General features: G+C 43.0%; 1 protein-coding gene across 1 annotated transcript in view; it reads left to right on the plus strand.

Annotated features, from left to right (window-relative positions):
• The window catches only part of grid2 (glutamate receptor, ionotropic, delta 2), a 1,182,816-nt gene that overhangs the window by 659,843 nt on the left and 500,564 nt on the right, over positions 1 to 22,409 (plus strand). The window contains exon 3 of the mRNA XM_060930811.1: positions 16,709 to 16,993. Within this exon, the coding sequence (XP_060786794.1) occupies positions 16,709 to 16,993 (285 nt within the window). The remainder of the gene's footprint in view (positions 1 to 16,708; positions 16,994 to 22,409) is intronic.

Below are 22,409 nucleotides of genomic sequence, written 5' to 3' on the forward strand. Positions count from 1 at the left end.
CCGGATTATTCCAGATGCTGGGGAGAGGATCCCTGAAAAGGCCGTCAGCTGTTGTCACAACAACCTTCTGTAACACAAAAACCTGTTAGACATCATCATCATAGATTCAATTTACTATTGGAGCCTTCTTGATTCGGCTGGCGTGGATCCACTGTGGAAAAAGGTCAGTTAGTACAGCCGTTCGAGTTACAGCGAGCACATCCGTGGGTTCACTGTAGGGCGGTTCCTCCAAAGGAGCGCCTAATTTCGCAAATTTCTTTACCAACACTTTATCCCCTACCTCAAAGGGGTGAGTGGGTGCCTCAGGAATGGGAGGCTTTTTGGAATTTAGTCTCGTCCAGTACTCATCCAACACCCGCATGAGACCCACGGCGTACTCACTGAGATGTACATCAAGATCACTCGTTCCTATAGCCTGCATACCTCTGCGCCAGGGTGTAGGAAAAGGCCGGCCCATCACGAGCTCGTACGGAGACAGGTTGTCGAGGGCCACTTGAGCGGTCATTCGCATGTCAGCGAGAACTAAAGGCAAAACTTGTACCCAATTTTTAGTACCAGCTTCTTGCATGGCTTTACGCAGCTTACCCTTGATTGTTCTGTTTGCGCGCTCCACAATGCCGGAGGACTGCGGATGGTACGGGATGTGGAAACGCCAATGGATCTTTAAGTCTTTACACAGTTCTTGTGTCACCTTAGAGGTGAACGGCGTACCTTTGTCAGAGTCTATCCCTACCGGGAGACCATAACGCGGAATGATTTCTTGCGTCAATTTGTTTACCGCCGTGCGAGCGTCTTCTTTCCCGCAAGGGAAAGCCTCCACCCATCGTGAAAATTTGTCGACCATGACCAAGAGATACTTAAAGGGGCCCTGTTTTGGCATGTGAGTAAAGTCAATCTGCCATTCCTGGAACGGCGTGTCAGGTATGGGAAGGTGCTGATGTACCGCGCCTGGTTTAGATGGATTATTCTGGGCGCACGTTAAACATCTGTCTAGAATGTGATGTACATCGGTGTGTATTTTGTCGATGCAAAATATTTTGGATAAATCCTCCACTACCCCCCTTCGTCCGCGGTGAGTGGGACCATGAAACTCGCGGACGAGAAATGGAGTGCAATGTCTAGGCAAACAAAGGCGGCCCTGAGCATCGATCCGAACGCCGTCAGACGGCTGCGCGCCGCATGAGTCCCAGAAATGGTTGTCTGAGGCCGAAGCGGAGGCCTGGAGGGAGATCAAGTCAATGTCCGGAAGAACGGCACTAATCATACGGCTGGATGAGACCAGGGAGAGAGTAAGCGAAGGCGGAAAAACACCGGAGGCAGCCGCGGCTTTGGCAATGCGATCGGCGAGAGAGTTTCCCCTGATCTCAAAAGAGTCCCCAATACAATGAGCACGAGTCTTAACAATGGCTAAAGAGCGCGGGAGAAGACACGCTGTAATAAGATCAGTAACAAGCGAAGAATGAGAAATGGGCTTACCGTCTGCAGTGGTGAACCCACGCGAAGCCCAAATCCGACCAAAGTCGTGAGCAACGCCGAAAGCGTAACGTGAGTCAGTGTAGATAGTGACGTCTGTGTCCTGAGCAATAACACATGCACGGGTTAGAGCGTATAGTTCGGCAGCCTGAGCCGAGGAGAAAGGAAGAGAAAAAGCTTCAACAGTTTCATCAGGAAGGCGGCACACAGAATAACCACACACGAAAACGCCGTCAGAGGGGCGTGAGCACGAGCCGTCCACAAACAGCGAATCACCTGAAAGTAACGGGGTGGAGCGTAAGTCGGGGCGGATACTTGTCTCGAAAAGAATGCTAGAAATGCAGTCGTGTGTTTCAGAAGGAAGAAAATCATCCTGTGAATTGAGGAGGCGCTGAAGCGCGTGCGCGAGAGAATCAAAGGAGGAGGAGGGCTTAACAGTAAGGTTTTCGGTGGCCAAAAGAATAGACTCGTATCCAGAGCGACGCTGCGCAGATAAATGCTGGGTACTGAGGTTCTTTAAAACGTGCACTACATCATGTGAGGTGTGGAGAACGAGCGGGTGAGACAAAACCAGCCGTTCAGCGTCCGTGACCATGACAGCACATGCAGCCACCGCCCTGAGGCAAGCAGGGAGACCCTGTGCCACAGAATCAAGAGTTTTAGAGAGGAACGCACAAGGCCGCATACCCCCCCCGTGCTCCTGCGCCAAAACCCCAGACGCAGTTCCCTGCTGGTTGCACACATATAAATGAAACGGCAAACGGTAATTCGGAAGTCCGAGAGCAGGGGCCGAGCATAAAGCCTGTTTCAAGGCCCTGAAGGCCGTCAGCATCTCATCAGACCACACCAGGGGCTGAGTCAAAGGGTCCGAGTGCAGAATTGCAGAGCGCAGACACTTGTCATAGGTGGAACAGTCAGGAATCCACTGGCGGCAGTAATTGATAAGTCCCAGAAAAGCCATGAGGGCGTGTTTGGTGGCAGGCACCTGAGTGTCTAGGATGACCTGCACACGCTCGGGGCTGAGCCTGCGGGAGCCCTGGGAGAGATCGTGACCCAGATATCGAACAGTGGGGAGGCAGAACTGAAGCTTAGTTCGTGAGACCTTGAAACCTTCTTGCGCCAGAAGAGAGAGGAGAGCGAGTGTGGCTTTAGCGCAAAGGTCCTCGTCCTCCGCCGTTACCAGAAGATCATCCGCGTATTGGAGCACGGAGGAGCCCGAGGGGAGGCACAAATCGGCCAAGGCGTCCCTAACCACGGCTGTGAAGACCGCAGGAGAATCAACATACCCTTGAGGTAACCTGGTCCAGGTGTACTGCTTACCCCTATGCGTAAAAGCAAACAGGGGCTGTGTCTCACAGCCCACAGGGACGCTGAAAAAGGCAGAACAGAGGTCAATCACAGAGAAAAACGCATGTTCACACGGAATCGAGGCCATAAGAGAGGGAACGTCTGGAACTAATGGGGCGACTGGGATAATTAACTCATTAATCTTACGCAAGTCCTGGGTGAAACGCCACGTGCCGTTGGGCTTCTGCACCGGGTTCACTGGGGTGTTATAAGGGCTGACACAGGGAACAACCACACCTTGCTCTAGGAGAGAACACAGAACATCATCAATGCCAGACAGTTTAGCTGGGGAAAGGGGGTACTGTTTTACATATACTGGCGAAGAGTGTTTAATGACCGCCTCGTAAGGGGTACAGTTAACAAAGCCCACCTCGTCCTTATGTTCCGCCCAAAGAGAAGCTGGAAGGTCAGAAAGAGAGGGTGTGAGGTGGGTAACGGCACAAGCAGCATTGAGAAGGTTATGGGGAAGAGAAAGGGAGGTGAGGGCAAGAGCAGCCGACGAAGTGTCGTCTGGTATGTCAACAACCATGTGTGAGCCACTAAAAGAAATAGAGAGCCCTAGGAGGCTCATGAGGTCCCGTCCAAGCAGGTTAAAAGGGCAATCAGGCATGCAAACAAAGGAGTGAGAAAACTTCAGTAAAGGATCAAGGGCACAAGTAACAGAAAGGGGGGGCGTGCAACTGGAATGGAAAGGAACCCCTTCTATTCCCACAGAGCTTACAGACCGTGTAGATAAAGGACCCGCATATTCCCTCCCTACTGAGGACATAGTGGCCCCAGTATCAAGTATAAACGGATACTCCCTTCCTGCCAAACACAGAGGCACAAGAGGGAGCTCCGCATTACGAGGAGAGCTAAAAGAGAGATTTAACATGGCAACGGCTGTGGATTCCGTACCCTGGGGGCAGCCCTATAGCGGGGCGTGATAGCGCTGGTCCTGTCCGTTATTCTGCCGATAGCCCTTAGGTCCGGGATTCTGGCCTTGCAACACATCCCCTAATTCTCCCGTCCTACTCTGCTCATCCCTCCGCCGCGCATAGCATTCCCTCATCCAGTGGCCCTCCTTTCCACAATAGTGGCACCTGCCTGTTTTCTTCCGGTTCCCACCCGACCATGTGCGAGGCCCGGTGCGTGTTTTGTCATTATTATGACGATACGACCCGGGGCCCTGTGGGGCCACAGATAAACATGCTTTATTAGTCTTACAATCTAACAACCCATCACTTTCCATTGTCCTCAACCGTTCACCCGCTTGGCGAAGGACCAAATGAGTCCTATCGCTCAAGTGATGTTTCAAAACGTTCTGAACCTCAGGGCGGCAGTTAGATAAAAAGGTGGACAGGAACATTGGATTGGGTTGAGTCATGTCCAATTCTAACCCACCCAGGTGCTGCCAAACTTCACCAAAACGTTTCCAAAAGGCCGACGTCACTTCTGACTTTTCCTGTTTACAGTTAGTAACCTGCGACAGATCACGGTTCGCTTGTTTCATAGCCAGTAAATACCTAGTTAACTGCTCACGCAGGAGCTGCAAAGCATTCGGTGTGTCCCTCCAAAAAAATGTCGACACGGTGCGCTGACGCGGACGGCCACCTTCCTGAGCCGGAGCTATTTCTTCCTTTATATTCATAGCGACGTCATTTCTAGGTTGCAACACATCGACTATTTCGAGCAAACGCTCCTCATCATATAATCTGTGTCAACTGATGAGGTGTTCAAATGTGCGAGCTGATCTGAACAGAGCTGCCAGACATACACATACAGAGGGCTTCCAAACCCATACTGCACACCGCACATTTCACTTACTTCAATAGTTAGTCCATCTGGAGTGGATGTGAGATTTACTTCTAATTTGCACATTAAATCATGTGCTAACAAATTTACTGGACATGTATATGAGATGAGGAATGAGTGGGACGTAACTATTCCTCCCTCGCTTTACATGGGAGGTTAACTGAGAAAGTTTTAGTTTTAGAATAGCCTTTAAAACAGGTCTCGGGGTGTAAACACCCTTTGATTTATCCCATACCTTCTTCATGTCAAACCATTTCTTCGTAAATCATACCCTGCGCGCATATAAGGGCGGTCCCAATCCGGATCGCCTAAGCTTTCATAAATCATACGGTGCGCTGAAGCAAGAAAGCCTGGATTAAACGTCCCATCACGGGGATACGATGGAATCTGAGGATTTGCCTCCGTCCACCCAGCCAAATTGTCCAGCCACGGCGTAACGTAATAGCCTAAACCACACTTATTCATCCATTCGGCCGGGGTTTCCCCTGGCGCAGGCTTAGGGAACGAGCTTCCCATCGTACAATGACAACAAACGGATCTGAAGAGGAACAGACAACAAATATAGTACAAATTTGTATAGCGCGCTCTTCCTGGACTCGAACCAGGGAAAACTGTCCTCCGTAGGACACTACGAAACTACTGCCAACCAGGTAGTCAATCAAACATGTCTTACCTGATTGAGAGTATCACGTCGGGGTCACCAAATTGTTAGAACCTGTGTCTGTCTCAGTTCAGATGCGTTGACGTAAGAGCGCTCTGGAGCAGGGAGAAAACAAACCACACGAATGAAATCAATCTGGTTTATTCAGGCACTGCTCAGTGATACACAAAAAGAGCAGGGTTTATATACATCAGAAGCTTTCGTGACAAGATAGGTAAGGGGCCCGGGGGCACAAGGTGAACTCGCCAGATAAGGAGTCGTTTTTATTATACATGAAAGAGCAGAATGTACACCCCCTAGAACAGGAGGGTCCAGGAATGTGGTTTCAGCGAAACTAGAAGGTACAGAGAAGAGCAGAAGAGTATGTTCTCGCGGCTATGCACGTTTACCAGGATGTGAACAGGTCATAAGTTCAGTACAGCTATGCACGAGAACACACATACAATCTTACAAACTCAAACGCTCAGAAGATCAAAAAGGTCAAAACAGAATCCACAAAGTCCAAAAGAAAGAAGCAAAAACCAAGAATACAAAGACACAGGCAAGGTACATGGGAGAGAGGGAACTAGCACTAACAGCATAGCATAGAGACTCCATGACAAGGGAACAAACAGAGGGGTATTTATACACAAACTAATTAAGGACAGGGCGGGGCAGGAAACAGGCAATAAGACAAAAACAAAACACAGAACACAGTGGTGACCTCTAGAGGCCAAAACAAACACATGACCAGAAAAGGAAATAACAGCGGCCTCTAAAGGCCAAAACAGTCCCAGTCCTAACAATCTTAGCAAGTGAAAATATCTGTCCATGCAGTAAGATAATTTCACTACTATTAAGTAATTTTCTCCTCAAACAGTGTGGCCAGTGTATATATATATATATATATATATATATATATATATCCATCCAACCATTATCTGTAGCCGCTTGTCCTGGAAAATCGCAGGGCTGTGTGTGTGTGTGTGCGTGCGTGTTTATATATATATATATATATATATATATATATATATATATATATATATATAATGTATGTATGTATATATGTGTGTGTGTGTGTGTATATATATACACTCAACCCCGATTCCAAAAAAGTTGGGACAAAGTACAAATTGTAAATAAAAATGGAATGCAATAATTTACAAATCTCAAAAACTGATATTGTATTCACAGTAGAACATAGACAACATGTCAAATGTCGAAAGTGAGACATTTTGAAATTTCATGCCAAATATTGGCTCATTTGAAATTTCATGACAGTAACAGATCTCAAAAAAGTTGGGACAGGGGCAATAAGAGGCTGGAAAAGTTAAAGGTACAAAAAAGGAACAGCTGGAGGACCAAATTGCAACTCATTAGGTCAATTGGCAATAGGTCATTAACATGATTGGGTATAAAAAGAGCATCTTGGAGTGGCAGCGGCTCTCAGAAGTAAAGATGGGAAGAGGATCACCAATCCCCCTAATTCTGCGCCGACAAATAGTGGAGCAATATCAGAAAGGAGTTCGACAGTGTAAAATTGCAAAGAGTTTGAACATATCATCATCTACAGTGCATAATATCATCAAAAGATTCAGAGAATCTGGAAGAATCTCTGTGCGTAAGGGTCAAGGCCGGAAAACCATACTGGGTGCCTGTGATCTTCGGGGCCTTAGACGCCACTGCATCACATACAGGCATGCTTCTGTATTGGAAATCACAAAATGGGCTCAGGAATATTTCCAGAGAACATAATCTGTGAACACAATTCACCGTGCCATCGGCCGTTGCCAGCTAATACTCTATAGTTCAAAGAAGAAGCCGTATCTAAACATGATCCAGAAGCGCAGACGTTTTCTCTGGGCCAAGGCTCATTTAAAATGGACTGTGGCAAAGTGGAAAACTGTTCTGTGGTCAGACGAATCAAAATTTGAAATTCTTTATGGAAATCAGGGACGCCGTGTCATTCGGACTAAAGAGGAGAAGGACGACCCAAGTTGTTATCAGCGCTCAGTTCAGAAGCCTGCATCTCTGATGGTATGGGGTTGCATTAGTGCATGTGGCATGGGCAGCTTACACATCTGGAAAGACACCATCAATGCTGAAAGGTATATCCAGGTTCTAGAGCAACATATGCTCCCATCCAGACGACATCTCTTTCAGGGAAGACCTTGCATTTTCCAGCATGACAATGCCAAACCACATACTGCATCAATTACAGCATCATGGCTGCGTAGAAGAAGGGTCCGGGTACTGAACTGGCCAGCCTGCAGTCCAGATCTTTCACCCATAGAAAACATTTGGCGCATCATAAAATGGAAGATATGACAAAAAAGACCTAAGACAGTTGAGCAACTAGAATCCTACATTAGACAAGAATGGGTTAACATTCCTATCCCTAAACTTGAGCAACTTGTCTCCTCAGTCCCCAGACGTTTACAGACTGTTGTAAAGAGAAAAGGGGATGTCTCACAGTGGTAAACATGGCCTTATCCCAACTTTTTTGAGATGTGTTGTTGTCATGAAATTTAAAATCACCTAATTTTTCTCTTTAAATGATACATTTTCTCAGTTTAAACATTTGATATGTCATCTATGTTCTATTCTGAATAAAATATGGAATTTTGAAACTTCCACATCATTGCATTCCGTTTTTATTTACAATTTGTACTTTGTCCCAACTTTTTTGGAATCGGGGTTGTGTATATACAGTTGAAACCGTATATTTACATACACTTTAGGAAAAGACACAATCTTTTTTTTTTCTCATAGTCAGACATGAAATCAGACATTCACTTTAACTTTTTCATGTCTGTCTGAATATTTAAAATTATTTCAATGTACTTAATGCCAAATTAATCAGAGAAGGAGTTTTTTATTCAATATTTTAATTGCTTTTATCAAATCAGAAGTTTACATACACTGCAGTTTGTGTGCCTTTAAACAATGTAGGAATGCCCAGATGATGATGTCATGTCTTTGGAAGCTTCTGATAGGTTAATTGGCAACATTTGAATTAATTGGAGACACACCTGAGACACACACCTGTGATTGTATTTTAAGGAACACGTCAAACACAGTGCTTCCTTGTACACAACATGGGTAAATCTAAAGAAATTGATCAAGATCTCAGACTAAGAATGGTTAACTTGCACAAGTCTGGCTCATCTTTGGGGGAAATTTCAAGAAGCCTGAAGGTGCCACGGTCTTCAGTTCAAACCATTATACGAAAGTATAAACAATGTGGGAATGTCGAGCCATCATACCGCACAGGAAGGAGACGGATTCTGAGTCCCAGAGATGAGCGGGTTCTGGTCAGTGCTGTGCGTAAGAACCCAAGAATGAATGCAAAGGACCTTGTGAAGATGATGGCTGAAGCTGGTAAGAGTGTGTCACTGTCCATGGTGAAACGAGTTCTGCACCAACATGGGCTGAAAGGCCACTCTGCCAGGAGAAAGCCATTACTCCAACACAAACATAAACAGGCCAGATTACAGTTTGCAAATGAACACAGGGGAAAGGATCTCAATTTTTGGAGACATGTCTTGTGGTCGGATGAAACTAAAATTGAGCTGTTTGGCCATAATCAACAACGATATGTTTGGAGAAAAAAAGGAGACGTTTACAATCCTAACAACACCATACCAACAGTGAAACATGGCGGAGGCAGCATCATGTTGTGGGGTTGTTTTGCTGCAGGAGGTACTGGTGCACTTCACAAAATCAATGGAGTAATGAAGAAGGAACAGTACGTGGAGATACTGAACCAACACCTGAAAGCATCTGCCAGGAAGTTAAAGCTTGGCCGCAAATGGGTCTTCCAAATGGACAATGACCCGAAGCACACCGCCAAACTGGTCAAAAAATGGCTTGATGACAACAAAGCCAATGTTTTGGAGTGGCCATCACAAAGCCCCGACCTCAACCCTATTGAGCATTTGTGGGCAGAGCTGAAATGACATGTGCATGCAAAGCAGCCAAAAAATATGGCCCAGTTATACCAGTTCTGTCAAGAGGAATGGGCCAAAATTCCTGTCAAGTATTGTGCAAAGCTTGTTGAAGGTTATCCAAAACGTTTGACCCAAGACAGACAGTTTAAGGGCAATTGTACCAAGTACTGATGAAGTGTATGTAAACTTCTGATTTGATAAAAGCAATTAAAATATTGAATAAAAAACTCCTTCTCTGATTAATTTGGCATTAAGTACATTGAAATAATTTTAAATATTCAGACAGACATGAAAAAGTTAAAGTGAATGTCTGATTTCATGTCTGACTATGAGAAAAAAAAAGATTGTGTCTTTTCCTAAAGTGTATGTAAATATACGGTTTCAACTGTATATATAATATATATATATATATAAACAGATATTTTACAGTTTCTGAAAACCTCAAACCAACCCGTTTAGCTCTTACAACGATGCTACAGTCCCACAGTGTATGAGTGTGCCTAATAAAGTGGCCGGTGAGTGTATAACAGTCACACAATTAAAATAAAATAAAAATCCATGAAATTCCTTGTGCAATTTCATGCACAATAACAGTAACCTGTTAATAGAATGAGGATGGATCGGTGAATTGAAGATGGATGAATGTGTGAGTGAATGAGCTAATGTTTCCCAGAATAGTGACAGCAAAATAAACAACCATAAAAAATGCTTCATCTGTTATTCCTGACACTGACCAAAGACTAATTGACACTAATTATATCAGAACATTATGATGGTCACACTCGACACTCAGCTAAGGTCTGTAATAAGGGCGCATGCATGATTAGCATCCCTTACCTGAGCTTAAGGACTTAGAAAGCTGTCCCACTTTTTGTGAATAAACAGTAGCAAGTTTTCATTAGGAAACACGGATTGTGCAGGTGTGTGAGGGAGGGCAGTAATGCCTAGACAGAATGTTCAAGCACTGTGGAGGCAGTAGAGCATGATATTGAGCTTTCTGTCGTGTTCACCTGTCAGGAGTAAATGGGGCCTTTCTGCCGAAACACTCCACAGTCACTACAAAGGCGCTCAGCTATGACTGCTGCTGCCGCTATATCAGGTGGGGCTGCCAAGGCATGGGACAACACTTAATACTTCAAACCTGTATAGGCTTGCTGTGTACCGCAAGGTTTTCTCCTAGGAACTCTTGGATTTCCTGAATGAAAACCCTCCTTCCTTCCTTCCTTACAGTGGTGCTTGAAAGTTTGTGAACCCTTTAGAATTTTCTATATTTCTGCATAAATATGACCTAAAACATCATCAGATTTTCACACAAGTCCTAAAAGTAGATAAAGAGAACCCAGTTCAACAAATGAGACAAAAATATTCATTTCATCTCATTATCTCATCTCATCTCATTATCTGTAGCCGCTTTATCCTGTTCTACAGGGTCGCAAGCAACCTGGAGCCTATCCCAGCTGACTACAGGCGAAAGGCGGGGTACACCCTGGACAAGTCGTCAGGTGACAAAAATATTATACTTGGTCATTTATTTGGTGAGGAAAATGATCTAATATTACATATCTGTGAGTGGCAAAAGTATGTGAACCTCGAGGATTAGCAGCTAATTTGAAGGTGAAATTAGAGTCAGGTGTTTTCAGTCAATGGGATGAAATCAGGTGTGAGTGAGCACCCTGTTTTATTTAAAGAACAGGGATCTATCAAAGTCTGATCTTCACAACACGTTTGTGGAAGTGTATCATGGCACGAACAAAGGAGATTTCTGAGGACCTCAGAAAAAGCGTTGTTGATGCTCATCAGGCTGGAAAAGGTTACAAAACCATCTCTAAAGAGTTTGGACTCCATCAATCCACAGTCAGACAGATTGTGTACAAATGCAGGAAATTCAAGACCATTGTTACCCTCCCCAGGAGTGGTCGACCAACAAAGATCACTCCAAGAGCAAGGCGTGTAATAGTCGGCGAGGTCACAAAGGACCCCAGGGTAACTTCTAAGCAACTGAAGCCCTCTCTCACATTGGCTAATGTTAAAGGTCCCATGGCATGGTGGTTTGTTGATGCTTTAAACGGGCTCGTGGAGGCTTCCGGATGTTATATCCGCAGCCTTTCTCGAAATTAACCCTCGGCATGTAAATATAGCCTCCTGGGAGAAAGCCCTATTTCAGCGCTTTTCCCAGTGCGTCGTTTTGCTAATGAGAAGCAGGAGGCAGGGAAGGGTAGAGGGTGGGGGCGGGCCATGGGGGCGGGCCATGGGGGGAGGGGGAGGGGCTTGACCAAGCTGCGCACACACATACTCGCTGCTATCAGCACCTGTAGCCATGCTGCTAAGACAAAACCCCGTTCTCCCTCGGACTCCTTTCGTAAACTCAACGTGACACAGAGAACAGAGAGTGAGAGTGTTCGGAGTGGTAGTTTACGAACGTATAATACCCTAGGCTTGAACACGCACTCCATAACCAAAGAGGATAGAAGCAGCAACTACAGCAACATATCGCTTATCCAACAGAAGACATGCATTGCGGAGCAATAGTCAAACATAAGCTCATAAGTTACAGTCAATTTCCAGACTAAACTCAGTTTAACAGAGTATGCTGCTCTTTAGTTTTGTAGCACAGATTACCTGACTAACTGCAGGAAGCGGTTAGCTGCACAGCTAATGTAGCCATTGCTAGGCTAACGCACCGATTTTAAAACACGGCAAAATGACCAGTTATACACTTACTTGTTCGGTGTTTGTTGCTGATGCGGCAGGGATGCTTGGTACGGACCCAGGCTTCAGTGACAGTTGATGTGCAAAACCTGCCCTGTACTGTCCCAAGTTGTGGAAACATTCCTCAGGAAAATGCTTCCGACAAACATACACCGTCTTAGGTAGACTCGACGGCGTATTATTGAAGTAAATAAAATTAAGCCACTGCGTCTTCAGGGGCTCTCCCGTCAGCAGTAAAAACAGACTCCTTTCTGTGTTGTCACATCCATGTACAGCGCAATTTCCATGTTTCACTCGCTTAGGTGATGCCATGTTGTTGTGTCCTCTATGGTCTCCTCACTACAACTGGGCGGGGCAATCCATACAGTGGGTGGGAATCCAGAGGGGGGGCGTGGGGATCATCTCCCTTGCTGACGTAGTAAAGGGAAGAGCTTATCAACGCGCCGTTTTGACGCGCCATTCTCAAATGTTGGGCATAGTTTGGTTTACACATTATGAAATTTCTAGCCACTGGGGTGGCTTAAGAAGGTCAGAGGAACTCATTTTAACGTTAAAAAACCTCAGAAAGTGAAAATTTCATGCCATGGGACCTTTAATGTTCATGAGTCCACCATCAGGAGAACACTGAACAACAATGGTGTGCATGGCAGGGTTGCAAGGAGAAACCCACTGCTCTCCAAAAAGAATGTTGCTGCTTGTCTGCAGTTTGCTAAAGATCACATGGACAAGCCAGAAGGCTATTGGAAAAATGTTTTGTGGACGGATGAGACCAAAATAGAACTTTTTGGTTTAAATAAGAAGCGTTATGTTTGGAGAAAGGAAAACACTGCATTCCAGCATAAGAACCTTATCCCATCTGTGAAACATGGTGGTGGCAGTATCATGGTTTGGGCCTGTTTTGCTGCATCTGGGCCAGGACGGCTTGCCATCATTGATGGAGCAATGAATTCTGAATTATACCAGTGAATTCTAAAGGAAAATGTCAGTACATCTGTCCATGAACTGAATCTCAAGAGAAGGTGGGTCATGCAGCAAGACAACGACCCTAAGCACACAAGTTGTTCTACCAAAGAATGGTTAAAGAAGAATAAAGTTAATGTTTTGGAATGGCCAAGTCAAAGTCCTGACCTTAATCCAATCGAAATGTTGTGGAAGGACCTGAAGCGAGCAGTTCATGTGAGGAAACCCGCCAACATCCCAGAGTTAAAGCTGTTCTGTACGGAGGAATGGGCTAAAATTCCTTCCAGCCAGTGTACAGGACTGATCAACAGTTACCGGAAATGTTTAGTTGCAGTTATTGCTGCACAAGGGGGTCATACCAGATACCGAAAGCAAAGGTTCACATACTTTTGCCACTCACAGATATGTAATATTGGATCATTTTCCTCAATAAATAAATGAGCAAGTATAATATTTTTGTCTCATTTGTTTAACTGGGTTTTCTTTATCTACTTTTAGGACTTTTGTGAAAATCTGATGATGTGTTTTGTCATATGCAGAAGAAAATTCTAAAGGGTTCACAAAGTTTCAAGCACCACTGTTTGTACTTACTTCTGAAGAGATTGATATTAATTGCATTTTCCCATCATCCTCCATATACAGGCTACAGTCATTTTGGCCCAGTGGAAATAATTTGTTGTTGTATATTTTGAATGTATATTTGCCTAATTATGCACTCAGTTATGTTGTTTTCACGCCAAAAAACTTGTTGCTGCTGACTACAACAACACTAAGAGTAGTTTTTTTAAACCCCATTTTCTCCCAATCAGATTGTTGGCCAGTTCTTACTTACCAGCTAATGCTCCCCTATCATATTACAGTCTGAAATGTGGTTCCTTCAAAACATGTGAAACAACCACATGTTTCATATTGGTACTCATGTAGGTCAGTTGAACACACTTAGAGGAAACTGCTAGCCTCTCTTCTGCAAACATAAGCTCACAGATGCCCACGACTGGTTAATGTCACTGTGATTGACAGGGTTATGTCGCCCCTCTCACTCAGAGAGAGAACAGTGGCAGTTTTGCTGTCACTGATGGCTATGGCATCTCTGAGATTGAACCTCTCACTGAGACACTGTAAAATAATACTTATATTCTTATTTTAGCAACATCACATTGATGATATGTGAAATAAGTCCAGTACTTCCTTTGCAATGGCATGGCAGTGAAAATATCTATCCATTAAGGTAAGTCTGTGCACCAGCTTTATATGAAAACATTTTTCTGCTATTACGTATATTTTCAAGTTTTATTGCTTAACAGGCTGACCATGAGCTGAACCCACAAAGACATTTCCAGTGGTTTCTTTTGAACACAGGATTTAAAATGGTTTTTTTTTTTTTTTTTTGCTTCACCCCATATTGCTATATTCTAATGTCAGATGTGAGATCACATTAAAAACCGAACACATTAGCTAGGCATGTGAAATCAGTGGTTAAATTGTGGTAATGCAGTTTTGCAAACTGCAAATGTGTTTTTTAAGCAAATCTGGTTAAGTATAAGTGTGCTTATTCTGCTAAAAATGTGCATTTTTATTAATATGCTTGAAGGAAGCTCTATTTTCCTAAGAACTAATGATGCTTTGTCACCAAACACACATTGACCTTGCTCTGTGGGTTGCTGGTGGGTACGTTGATGACATTTCTATTGATTTGGTTACAGGCAACTCAAATTCTTCCCCTTTGTGAAGCAACAGCTTGATAAAGGCTAAATACAGAATGGTGGCTGCACTCATTTACAGAAAGTTGAGCTTCACTAAACTTGCCACTGTGTGGAGAGACATTCTCGCAAGTGGACATTCAGTTTATATAAGGAAATAAGGAATGGTGACCTTTAGGCCAACCAATTAAAACACATGCTTTAAAACTGTCATAGCAATTGTACTCTTTCCTGTAGGGTCACGTCAAAAAAATTCCTTATAATTGACAAAAGAAGCAAATGTTTTGTGACTCATGATGATATTATGCTTTGTAGTAGTGCATTTTTATGGAGAAACCTTCAAATGCTCTAAATAATATGCGCTTGCAATTAAATTGAAAGGTGACAGTTGTGTTTTGGCTATTACCTTGCCTGCGATGGAGTAAGCAGGGCGAGGTATTAATTGTAATCAGTGCGGTTTGTTTGTTTGTTTGTTTTGTTTGTGTGTCTGTCTGTTAACAATCTAACGTTTAGACGGTTGCACCGATTGACTTCAAATTTTCAGGGTAGGTGGGCAATGGGCCATAGATTACCTGATTAAATTTTGGGGGTAATCGGGTCAAGGTGAAGGTCAAGGTCACCAGAAAGGTCAATCTTTCGGTCAAAATAACATATTTTCCATTGTAACTCAAAAACGGTTGCTGATAGACAAATATTTACTATTATGAGCATATAGGAACTCCCATTTGGCCTTTCATTTGGCACCATGATCTTTGACCTTGAGAGACCTTGAAAGGTCAAACTCAAGGTCACGGATTTTCCGAGGGCTGTAATTTGAAAATGGTTGATGATAGACAGATGTTTACCATTATCAACTTATAGGAAGTGCCACATGGGCTTTGATCTTGAATCACTCCAAAATGTCAAACTCAAGGTCATGGATTTTCATAGGACTATAACCTGACAGCTGATGATTGAGGAATATTACCATTATCAACATATAGGTATAAAATAAATGCTGCCGGGCAAGGTTTGTTTTGCCTGGCAACATTTGTATTAAAGACAGGAATTTGTGTTTAGGAAAATCCAAATATGACAAACCCACTTTTCATTGCATTTAAATTTTTTTTCCAATGTTTTCAACTGACAACTGGATGTCCACATTTTTCTAATATACAATATGCTCAACAGCCACTGTCATGCTTTGCCCTGGGCACAGGACTTTTCTGCCAACTGGCAAATTACATCGCAGCTCAGCCCAGGTGACATGTTCCATGTTTCACCTTCTGCGAATCTGGTGACAAGCAATGAAACAAGCCAAGTGAGATGAATGTATGTGTCTGCTATCGATGTTGCTGTGTGTCCAGGAGCAAGAAGGTGTTGAGGAACTTAAGGGGCGAATGCTTTTTTGAAGTGGAGTTGGATAACAAAATTTGATTCTACATTGAACTGTCATGAGCATTAATAACACACTATTTAAGGGCAGCGATACACAAGGTTGGGACAGGTTACGTGGCTGCACACACATCTATCAAAGTCATTGCTGTGGATTGGAATAGTAGCAAGAGGTGAAGAGAGCATATCAAGAGCTCAGGAGCTGCACCAGTGCCTTTTAATGATGGCTCACTAGGCTTTTTTTTTTCTTTTTCAAGCTATGCACATGAGCAATTAATTGGTTCATGTAAAGTGCTTTGTACCATGCAGTATGTAATAGAAGCTGATACTAGCAGGTTTATGCTTTTTCCTACTGCAATCTAATAGTGGCCTTGGATATCGCTTTAATGCCATGGTGTCAGTGGCAGCAATGCTGAATCGAGTTGAACTATATTTAATGAGCAATTAAGTGCACTGAAAAGGCACATTGATTACTTAGTCCTTGATTTCCAGTTTGAAATTATATTTGAGGTTGAGTCACATAATCACCATGTCCTAAAGCGAACACTAAACTAACTTCAGTAAAGGGAACTCTGTTTGCTTTCAGTGTTCCTTAGTTATTTCCTGCTTTTGAAATTTTGTATAACTTTGTTCATCCACTCTCTGTCTTTATTTTATTTCTATTGCCAGCATATATATCTAAAAGTGCTCCCTAGCCTTAAACAGTAGAGAAGCCATATAATATGAAATAACCATGACTCTCTGTTTCTCCCTCTCTGCAGCCTGTGAACTGATGAACAGGGGCATCCTTGCTCTGGTGAGCTCAATCGGATGCATGTCTGCAGGCTCACTCCAAACTCTGGCTGATGCCATGCACATCCCTCATCTGTTTATCCAGCAGGCACCAGCAGGAACCCCTCGCTCCAGCTGCCCTCCAACCAGCCATGGGCAACCTGATGACTACACACTCTTTGTCCGGCCCCCTGTGTACCTGAATGATGTCATCTTCCATGTGGTGATGGAGTATTCCTGGCAGAAGTTTATCATCTTTTATGACACAGATTATGGTAAGAGCAAAATGCTGCATTGCAACAACTGTCCAGTAGACATAAGTCCAAGAGTGGGCATGTGAATTAATGCTGAAGACATTTTGACACTCACCCAAGAGGCTTGGTTAATCCATTAGCAGTATTGTTAAAGAATACACATGTATGATGGCCCTACGTTCACACCAAATGCAGCGAGAGCATCAAAATTTGCTCTGGCTGCCCTGCCAATGATGCTGGTAGGTTCAGAGACGCTCTGTTGTGTAGATGAAATATGTGGCTACAACGTTGTTCAGAATGCTTCGTCTTACAAACTTTATTTAAAAGGGCCACAAAGCAAACACGCGTGCCAACCGGTATATCATAATCAAAATGCAATAATTTACATAATTAAAATAATTAAATTATTTTTTAAAAATTGGTTAACAATACCATTAAGGAGACCAGGTAGACTTTTCATTTTTACTTGCCTTGTTGCAAAAAAATCTGCAAAATCTGCAAAAGTGGTTGCTTTCATTTTAACATATATAATATAAACTTTCTTCTTGTTATACCTCACATTCGACAACTTCATTCAAGTCACGTGCAAACAAAATAGCCAGTACTCTGTTGCATCCTATGGCGCTAGTTAGCGTGCAATTCCCTCCTATTTTTCACAAAATATACTCTGCACTTCACCAACTTTCCTGAAGCACCTACAGTTTCCGGCACCTTGGTCCATGCTTCTTTTTTTATTTATGTCCCTGTATGCAAACAGGGACACATCATAAATAATGTGGGAAATCCACCACCGCTGTTAGCAATTTCTCCTCCATGGTAAGCTACTTGGGAACAGTTCGAATGGAACCAAAATTTACACAACTGTGTTCTCTAGGATTCTTTGGAGCAGAACACTTCCAAATTCTGACTGGTTGCCACGTGGTTGAACCATGTCATAGCTCATTACCATCAAGTTGCCTGGAATTCAACTTTATTCTAATGCTACCAATGCCTAAGACATACCGTCAACGATCTTACCACCAAGAGACGCTGACTCACACAGAAAATGAAGGACTTCTGGTCATTTTGATGCTCTTGCTGTGTTTGGTGTGAATGTAGGGCAAGAGTAAAAAACATTAATAAACACAACAGGAAATCTGAAGTTGCAACAGCAAAACCAAACAGCCAAGAGCAAATTCATAAGCATATTAACTGAAAACAGAAGAGGCAGATCCTTACTGAACATTACATGCACATTGTTGACTGAACAGAGCAACGGTATATCACAAGAAAAAAAAAAGCTTTGCACATTTTCAGTCTGTTAGCCAAGTTAAAATGATTTAATGTGAAGTTACTTATGCTATTAAAGTGATTAGTAATTATTTCTCCTGTATGGCCCTGCTTTATTTAGTCTGGTTTTCAGAGTTGGCATACTATTAATGCTGTACAAAGTTGACAGCATATCTAAAAGAATGCCATTATGAATGCTCTTCATAAGCACAAATAAAAGGTTTCAGTAAATTCAATTTGGCTCATTTTCCCTCCGATTGTAAACATTCTCCAGCTCTCCATTTTCCACATTCTCTCAGAATAATAAGTGGTATAGCCAATCAACACCGAGATGTGATGATCAATAAGGACCTACCCTTTCCCTTTTGAGTTAATGTTGTTGTGTTTCTTCCAACAACAACTTCCAACACAAGTTGGAAACTTGTGTTTCCAAGTTTACTGTACCTGTTGTTTTTTGGTTTTGCTGTTGCATCTCTGGTTTGTTAATGTTTTGCACTGACTGTATAGATCTACGTGGAAACCTTAAAATTGTAATTACTAGAAAAGGTAATTTACTTGGATGTAAACATTCATATTGTCTTTACTACAAGGTATATTTTCCTCACTTTAACCAGATGTTTGTTTCTTCAGCAAAGCAACCACTTTGCTTGGCATTAACCTAATGGTGTCTGATGCTTGTTTTGTAAAGTACTAATGCAATCATTAGAACCAATCAATATACACTATAGATGACTTTCAACCATGTGATCAAAATGTGCTACGTCATGAGCGTCTGCCATGATGGTGGATATACAAGCAACTGGGATGGCAGCTGCTGAAAGCGTGTCTAAACTATGCTGAATTTTCTCAGTATTATCATGATTTGAATGGTCGAGCGAAGATTCAATACAAAGAGAAGATAGATATGTCTGGTTTTGACCCATATTATTTAAAAAAGTCAGACTTTTCTGAAGATAAGATGCTTCTACCGACCATCGAGTACCCAGATATCGCATTCTATCTGGTTTGGCTGCCGAAGAATCAAGTTCGACCTTGGATGAAACATAGCCCATTTTCTGAGTGGGTGCCCAGTTTGGATTGTTTCTATCATATAATTTTGCTGGCACTCCTAGAAGTGAAATGGTAATACACGTGTTAAAATTATAACAATAGCTGAATGAACCATGACAAGAGAACGCTTATTTTATAGTAAAATTCTAGCAACACGAAATAATATTCTTCCATGATATGATTTAGAAAGCTTTGGCATCTCACCTGAGATAAAATGATGACTGCAAACACGAGCTGTTTTGGTTTTAGCCTCTGTTAGATCAGCCCTGCCGATGTTGTTCAGCCGTGCTCGTCTCCTGTCCATACTAAGCCTCAGAGTTTCCTCGCCCTCTTTCCGAATCATGGACGGAATTCTAAAAAATCAGAACGTGCCACGGTCACAAGTACTCGTGACCACAACCATATACAGCACAAAGATATGGCATCGCTAAACAAACGCTTAAAGCAGTGGAAAAACAAAGAGAGTTGTGCACGTGTGGCTATGTTTTGTATAGAATGTCGCTTGACCCCGCATTTGTACTGTATATCCACCAACATGGCCGACATCTGGGTTTCTATTTTGCTTTGACGTCACTCGCAAGCCAAGGATATGGCCACAGATGTGTGTATGCCTGACCATCAGACCCATGTGAAGCACACAATTGTCTAGAGTGGCATTATAAAACTCACAGTTTAGGGAAAATGAGGAAATGGGAGACAGCTTCATGAAAGCTCAAGGTGCATTTTATTTTCTCTTACTTTCACTTTTCAGTGACTTTATTTCACTCAATACACTCTACGTGCACACACACCCACACACACACACACACAAAAAAAAAAAAAAGGCACTGGGCTGTTCAACTCTCTCTCTCTCTCTCTCTCTCTCTCGGATTACTGGCTTCTCTCTGAAAGAACACAAAAGACACATGGCATACAGTACCTATCAAAAGTTTGGACAAACCTTGTAAATCAATGGTTTTTCTTTATTTTTATTTATTAAAAGACACTTCATATCAAAGTAATGATTGATGTCGTTTTCTTTACTTAGTTGAGCGGTTCTTGACACAATATGGATTACTACAGTTGTGGAATAGGGTTATTTACTGAATTTTTATTATTTATTTTGACTGTTTGATCTCAAACACATTACGAAGTCAAGAAATTGCATCTAATTAGCTTTTGATGAGGCATACCTGTTAACTGAAAAGCATTCCAGGTGACTATCTCATGAAGCTGGTTAAGAGAATGCCAGTAGTGTACAAAGCGTCATCAAGATAAATAGTGGCTACTTTGAAGAATCTAAAATCTCATCTCATCTCATTATCTCTAGCCGCTTTATCCTGTTCTACAGGGTCGCAGGCAAGCTGGAGCCTATCCCAGCTGACTACGGGCAAAAGGCGGGGTACACCCTGGACAAGTCGCCAGGTCATCACAGGGCTACAATCTAAAATATGAAACATATTTTGTTTAACACTTTATTGTTTACCACATCCTTCTATATATATATTCCATCGGTTATTTCATAGTTTTCATGTCTTCAGTATTGTTCTACAATGTAGAAAATAGTATATATATATATATATATATATATATATATATATATATATATATATATATATATATATAAAACCTACGAATGAGTAAGGGTGGACAGACTTTTAACTGGTACTGTAAGTAAATTGTCGGTAATCTGACACAGGTAAGACTCATCATTGCGTTTTACCTGCTGATTCTGCCTAACTCCTCTCCACTCACAGCTGAAGCTTGACCACACTTCTGCTGTCACAGGCACTGAATGCTGTTGCGTTACAATTTGCCTTCAATGGAATTAAGGAGTGGCGGCACGGTGGTGTAGTGGTTAGCACTGTTGCCTCACAGCAAGAAGGTCCTGGGTTTGAGCCCAGTGGCCGGCGAGGGCCTTTCTGTGTGGAGTTTGCATGTTCTCCCCATGTCTGCATGGGTTTCCTCTGTGTGCTCCAGTTTCCCCCACAGTCCAAAGACATGCAGGTTAGGTTAATTGGTGGCTCTAAATTGACTGTAGGTGTGAATGTGAGTGTGAATGGTTGTTTGTATCTGTGTCAACCCTGCGATGACTTGGTGTACCCCGATCTCTGTGTCAACCCTGCAATGACCTGGTGTACCCCACCTCTCGCCCATAGTCAGTTGGGATAGGCTCCAGCTTGCCTGTGACCCTGTAGAGCAGGATAAGCGGCTACAGATAATGAATGGAACTAAGGAACCCAAACCTGTTCCAACATGAAAATGCCCCTGTGCACAAAACGAGCTCCATGAGGACACGGTTTGCCAAGGTTGGTATGGAAGAACTCGAGGGAGTCTTCAACCCTGACCTCAATCCCACAAAATACCTTTGGGATGAACTGGAACAATGCAGCCTAGGCCTTCTCACTTGATATCAGTCCCTGACCTCTTTAATGTTTCTGTGGTTGAATGAGCACATCCCCCCAGGCATATTCCAAAATCTTCCCAGAAAAGTGAAGGTTATTATGACAGCAAAGGAGGACTAAATTTAGAATGGCATGTTCAACAAGCACATATAGGTGTGATTGGTCAGGTGTCCATATGGTATACTGTATAGTATAGTGTGTATATAGTATGATGTGAAATTGCATGGGGTGGTGTAGTGGTTAGCACTGGCACCTCACAGCAAAATAGTTCTGGGTTTGAGCCCAGTGGCCAACAGAGGCCTTTCTTTGTGGAGTTTGCATGTTCTCCCCGTGTCTGTGTGGGTTTCCTCTGGGTGCTCCGGTTTCCCCCACAGTCCAAAGATATTCAGGTTAATCTAATTGGTAGCTCTAAATTGACTGTAGGTGTGAATGTGAATGGTTGTTTGTCTCTACGTGTCAGCCCTGCGACGATCTGGCGACTTGTCCAGGGTGTACCCCACCTCTCACCCATAGTCAGGTGGGATAGGCAGTTATGGATGATGGATGGACAATTTTGAAATGATAAAATAATGAGAAACAAGTGCTTTGTGAATGCAAACTGGTAGCGACTTGTTATGAATTATTTCCCACAAGAAGTCTGAACAGTTGGCATTTTAGCACATTAAATCACTAATTTGTTGATAAATGAAACCTACTTTCTGGGCATGGTTGAGATACTTGCAGCTACTTAGGTG

Source organism: Neoarius graeffei, chromosome 10 (assembly GCF_027579695.1).
Source record: "Neoarius graeffei isolate fNeoGra1 chromosome 10, fNeoGra1.pri, whole genome shotgun sequence".
Taxonomy (NCBI): Eukaryota; Metazoa; Chordata; class Actinopteri; order Siluriformes; family Ariidae; genus Neoarius; species Neoarius graeffei.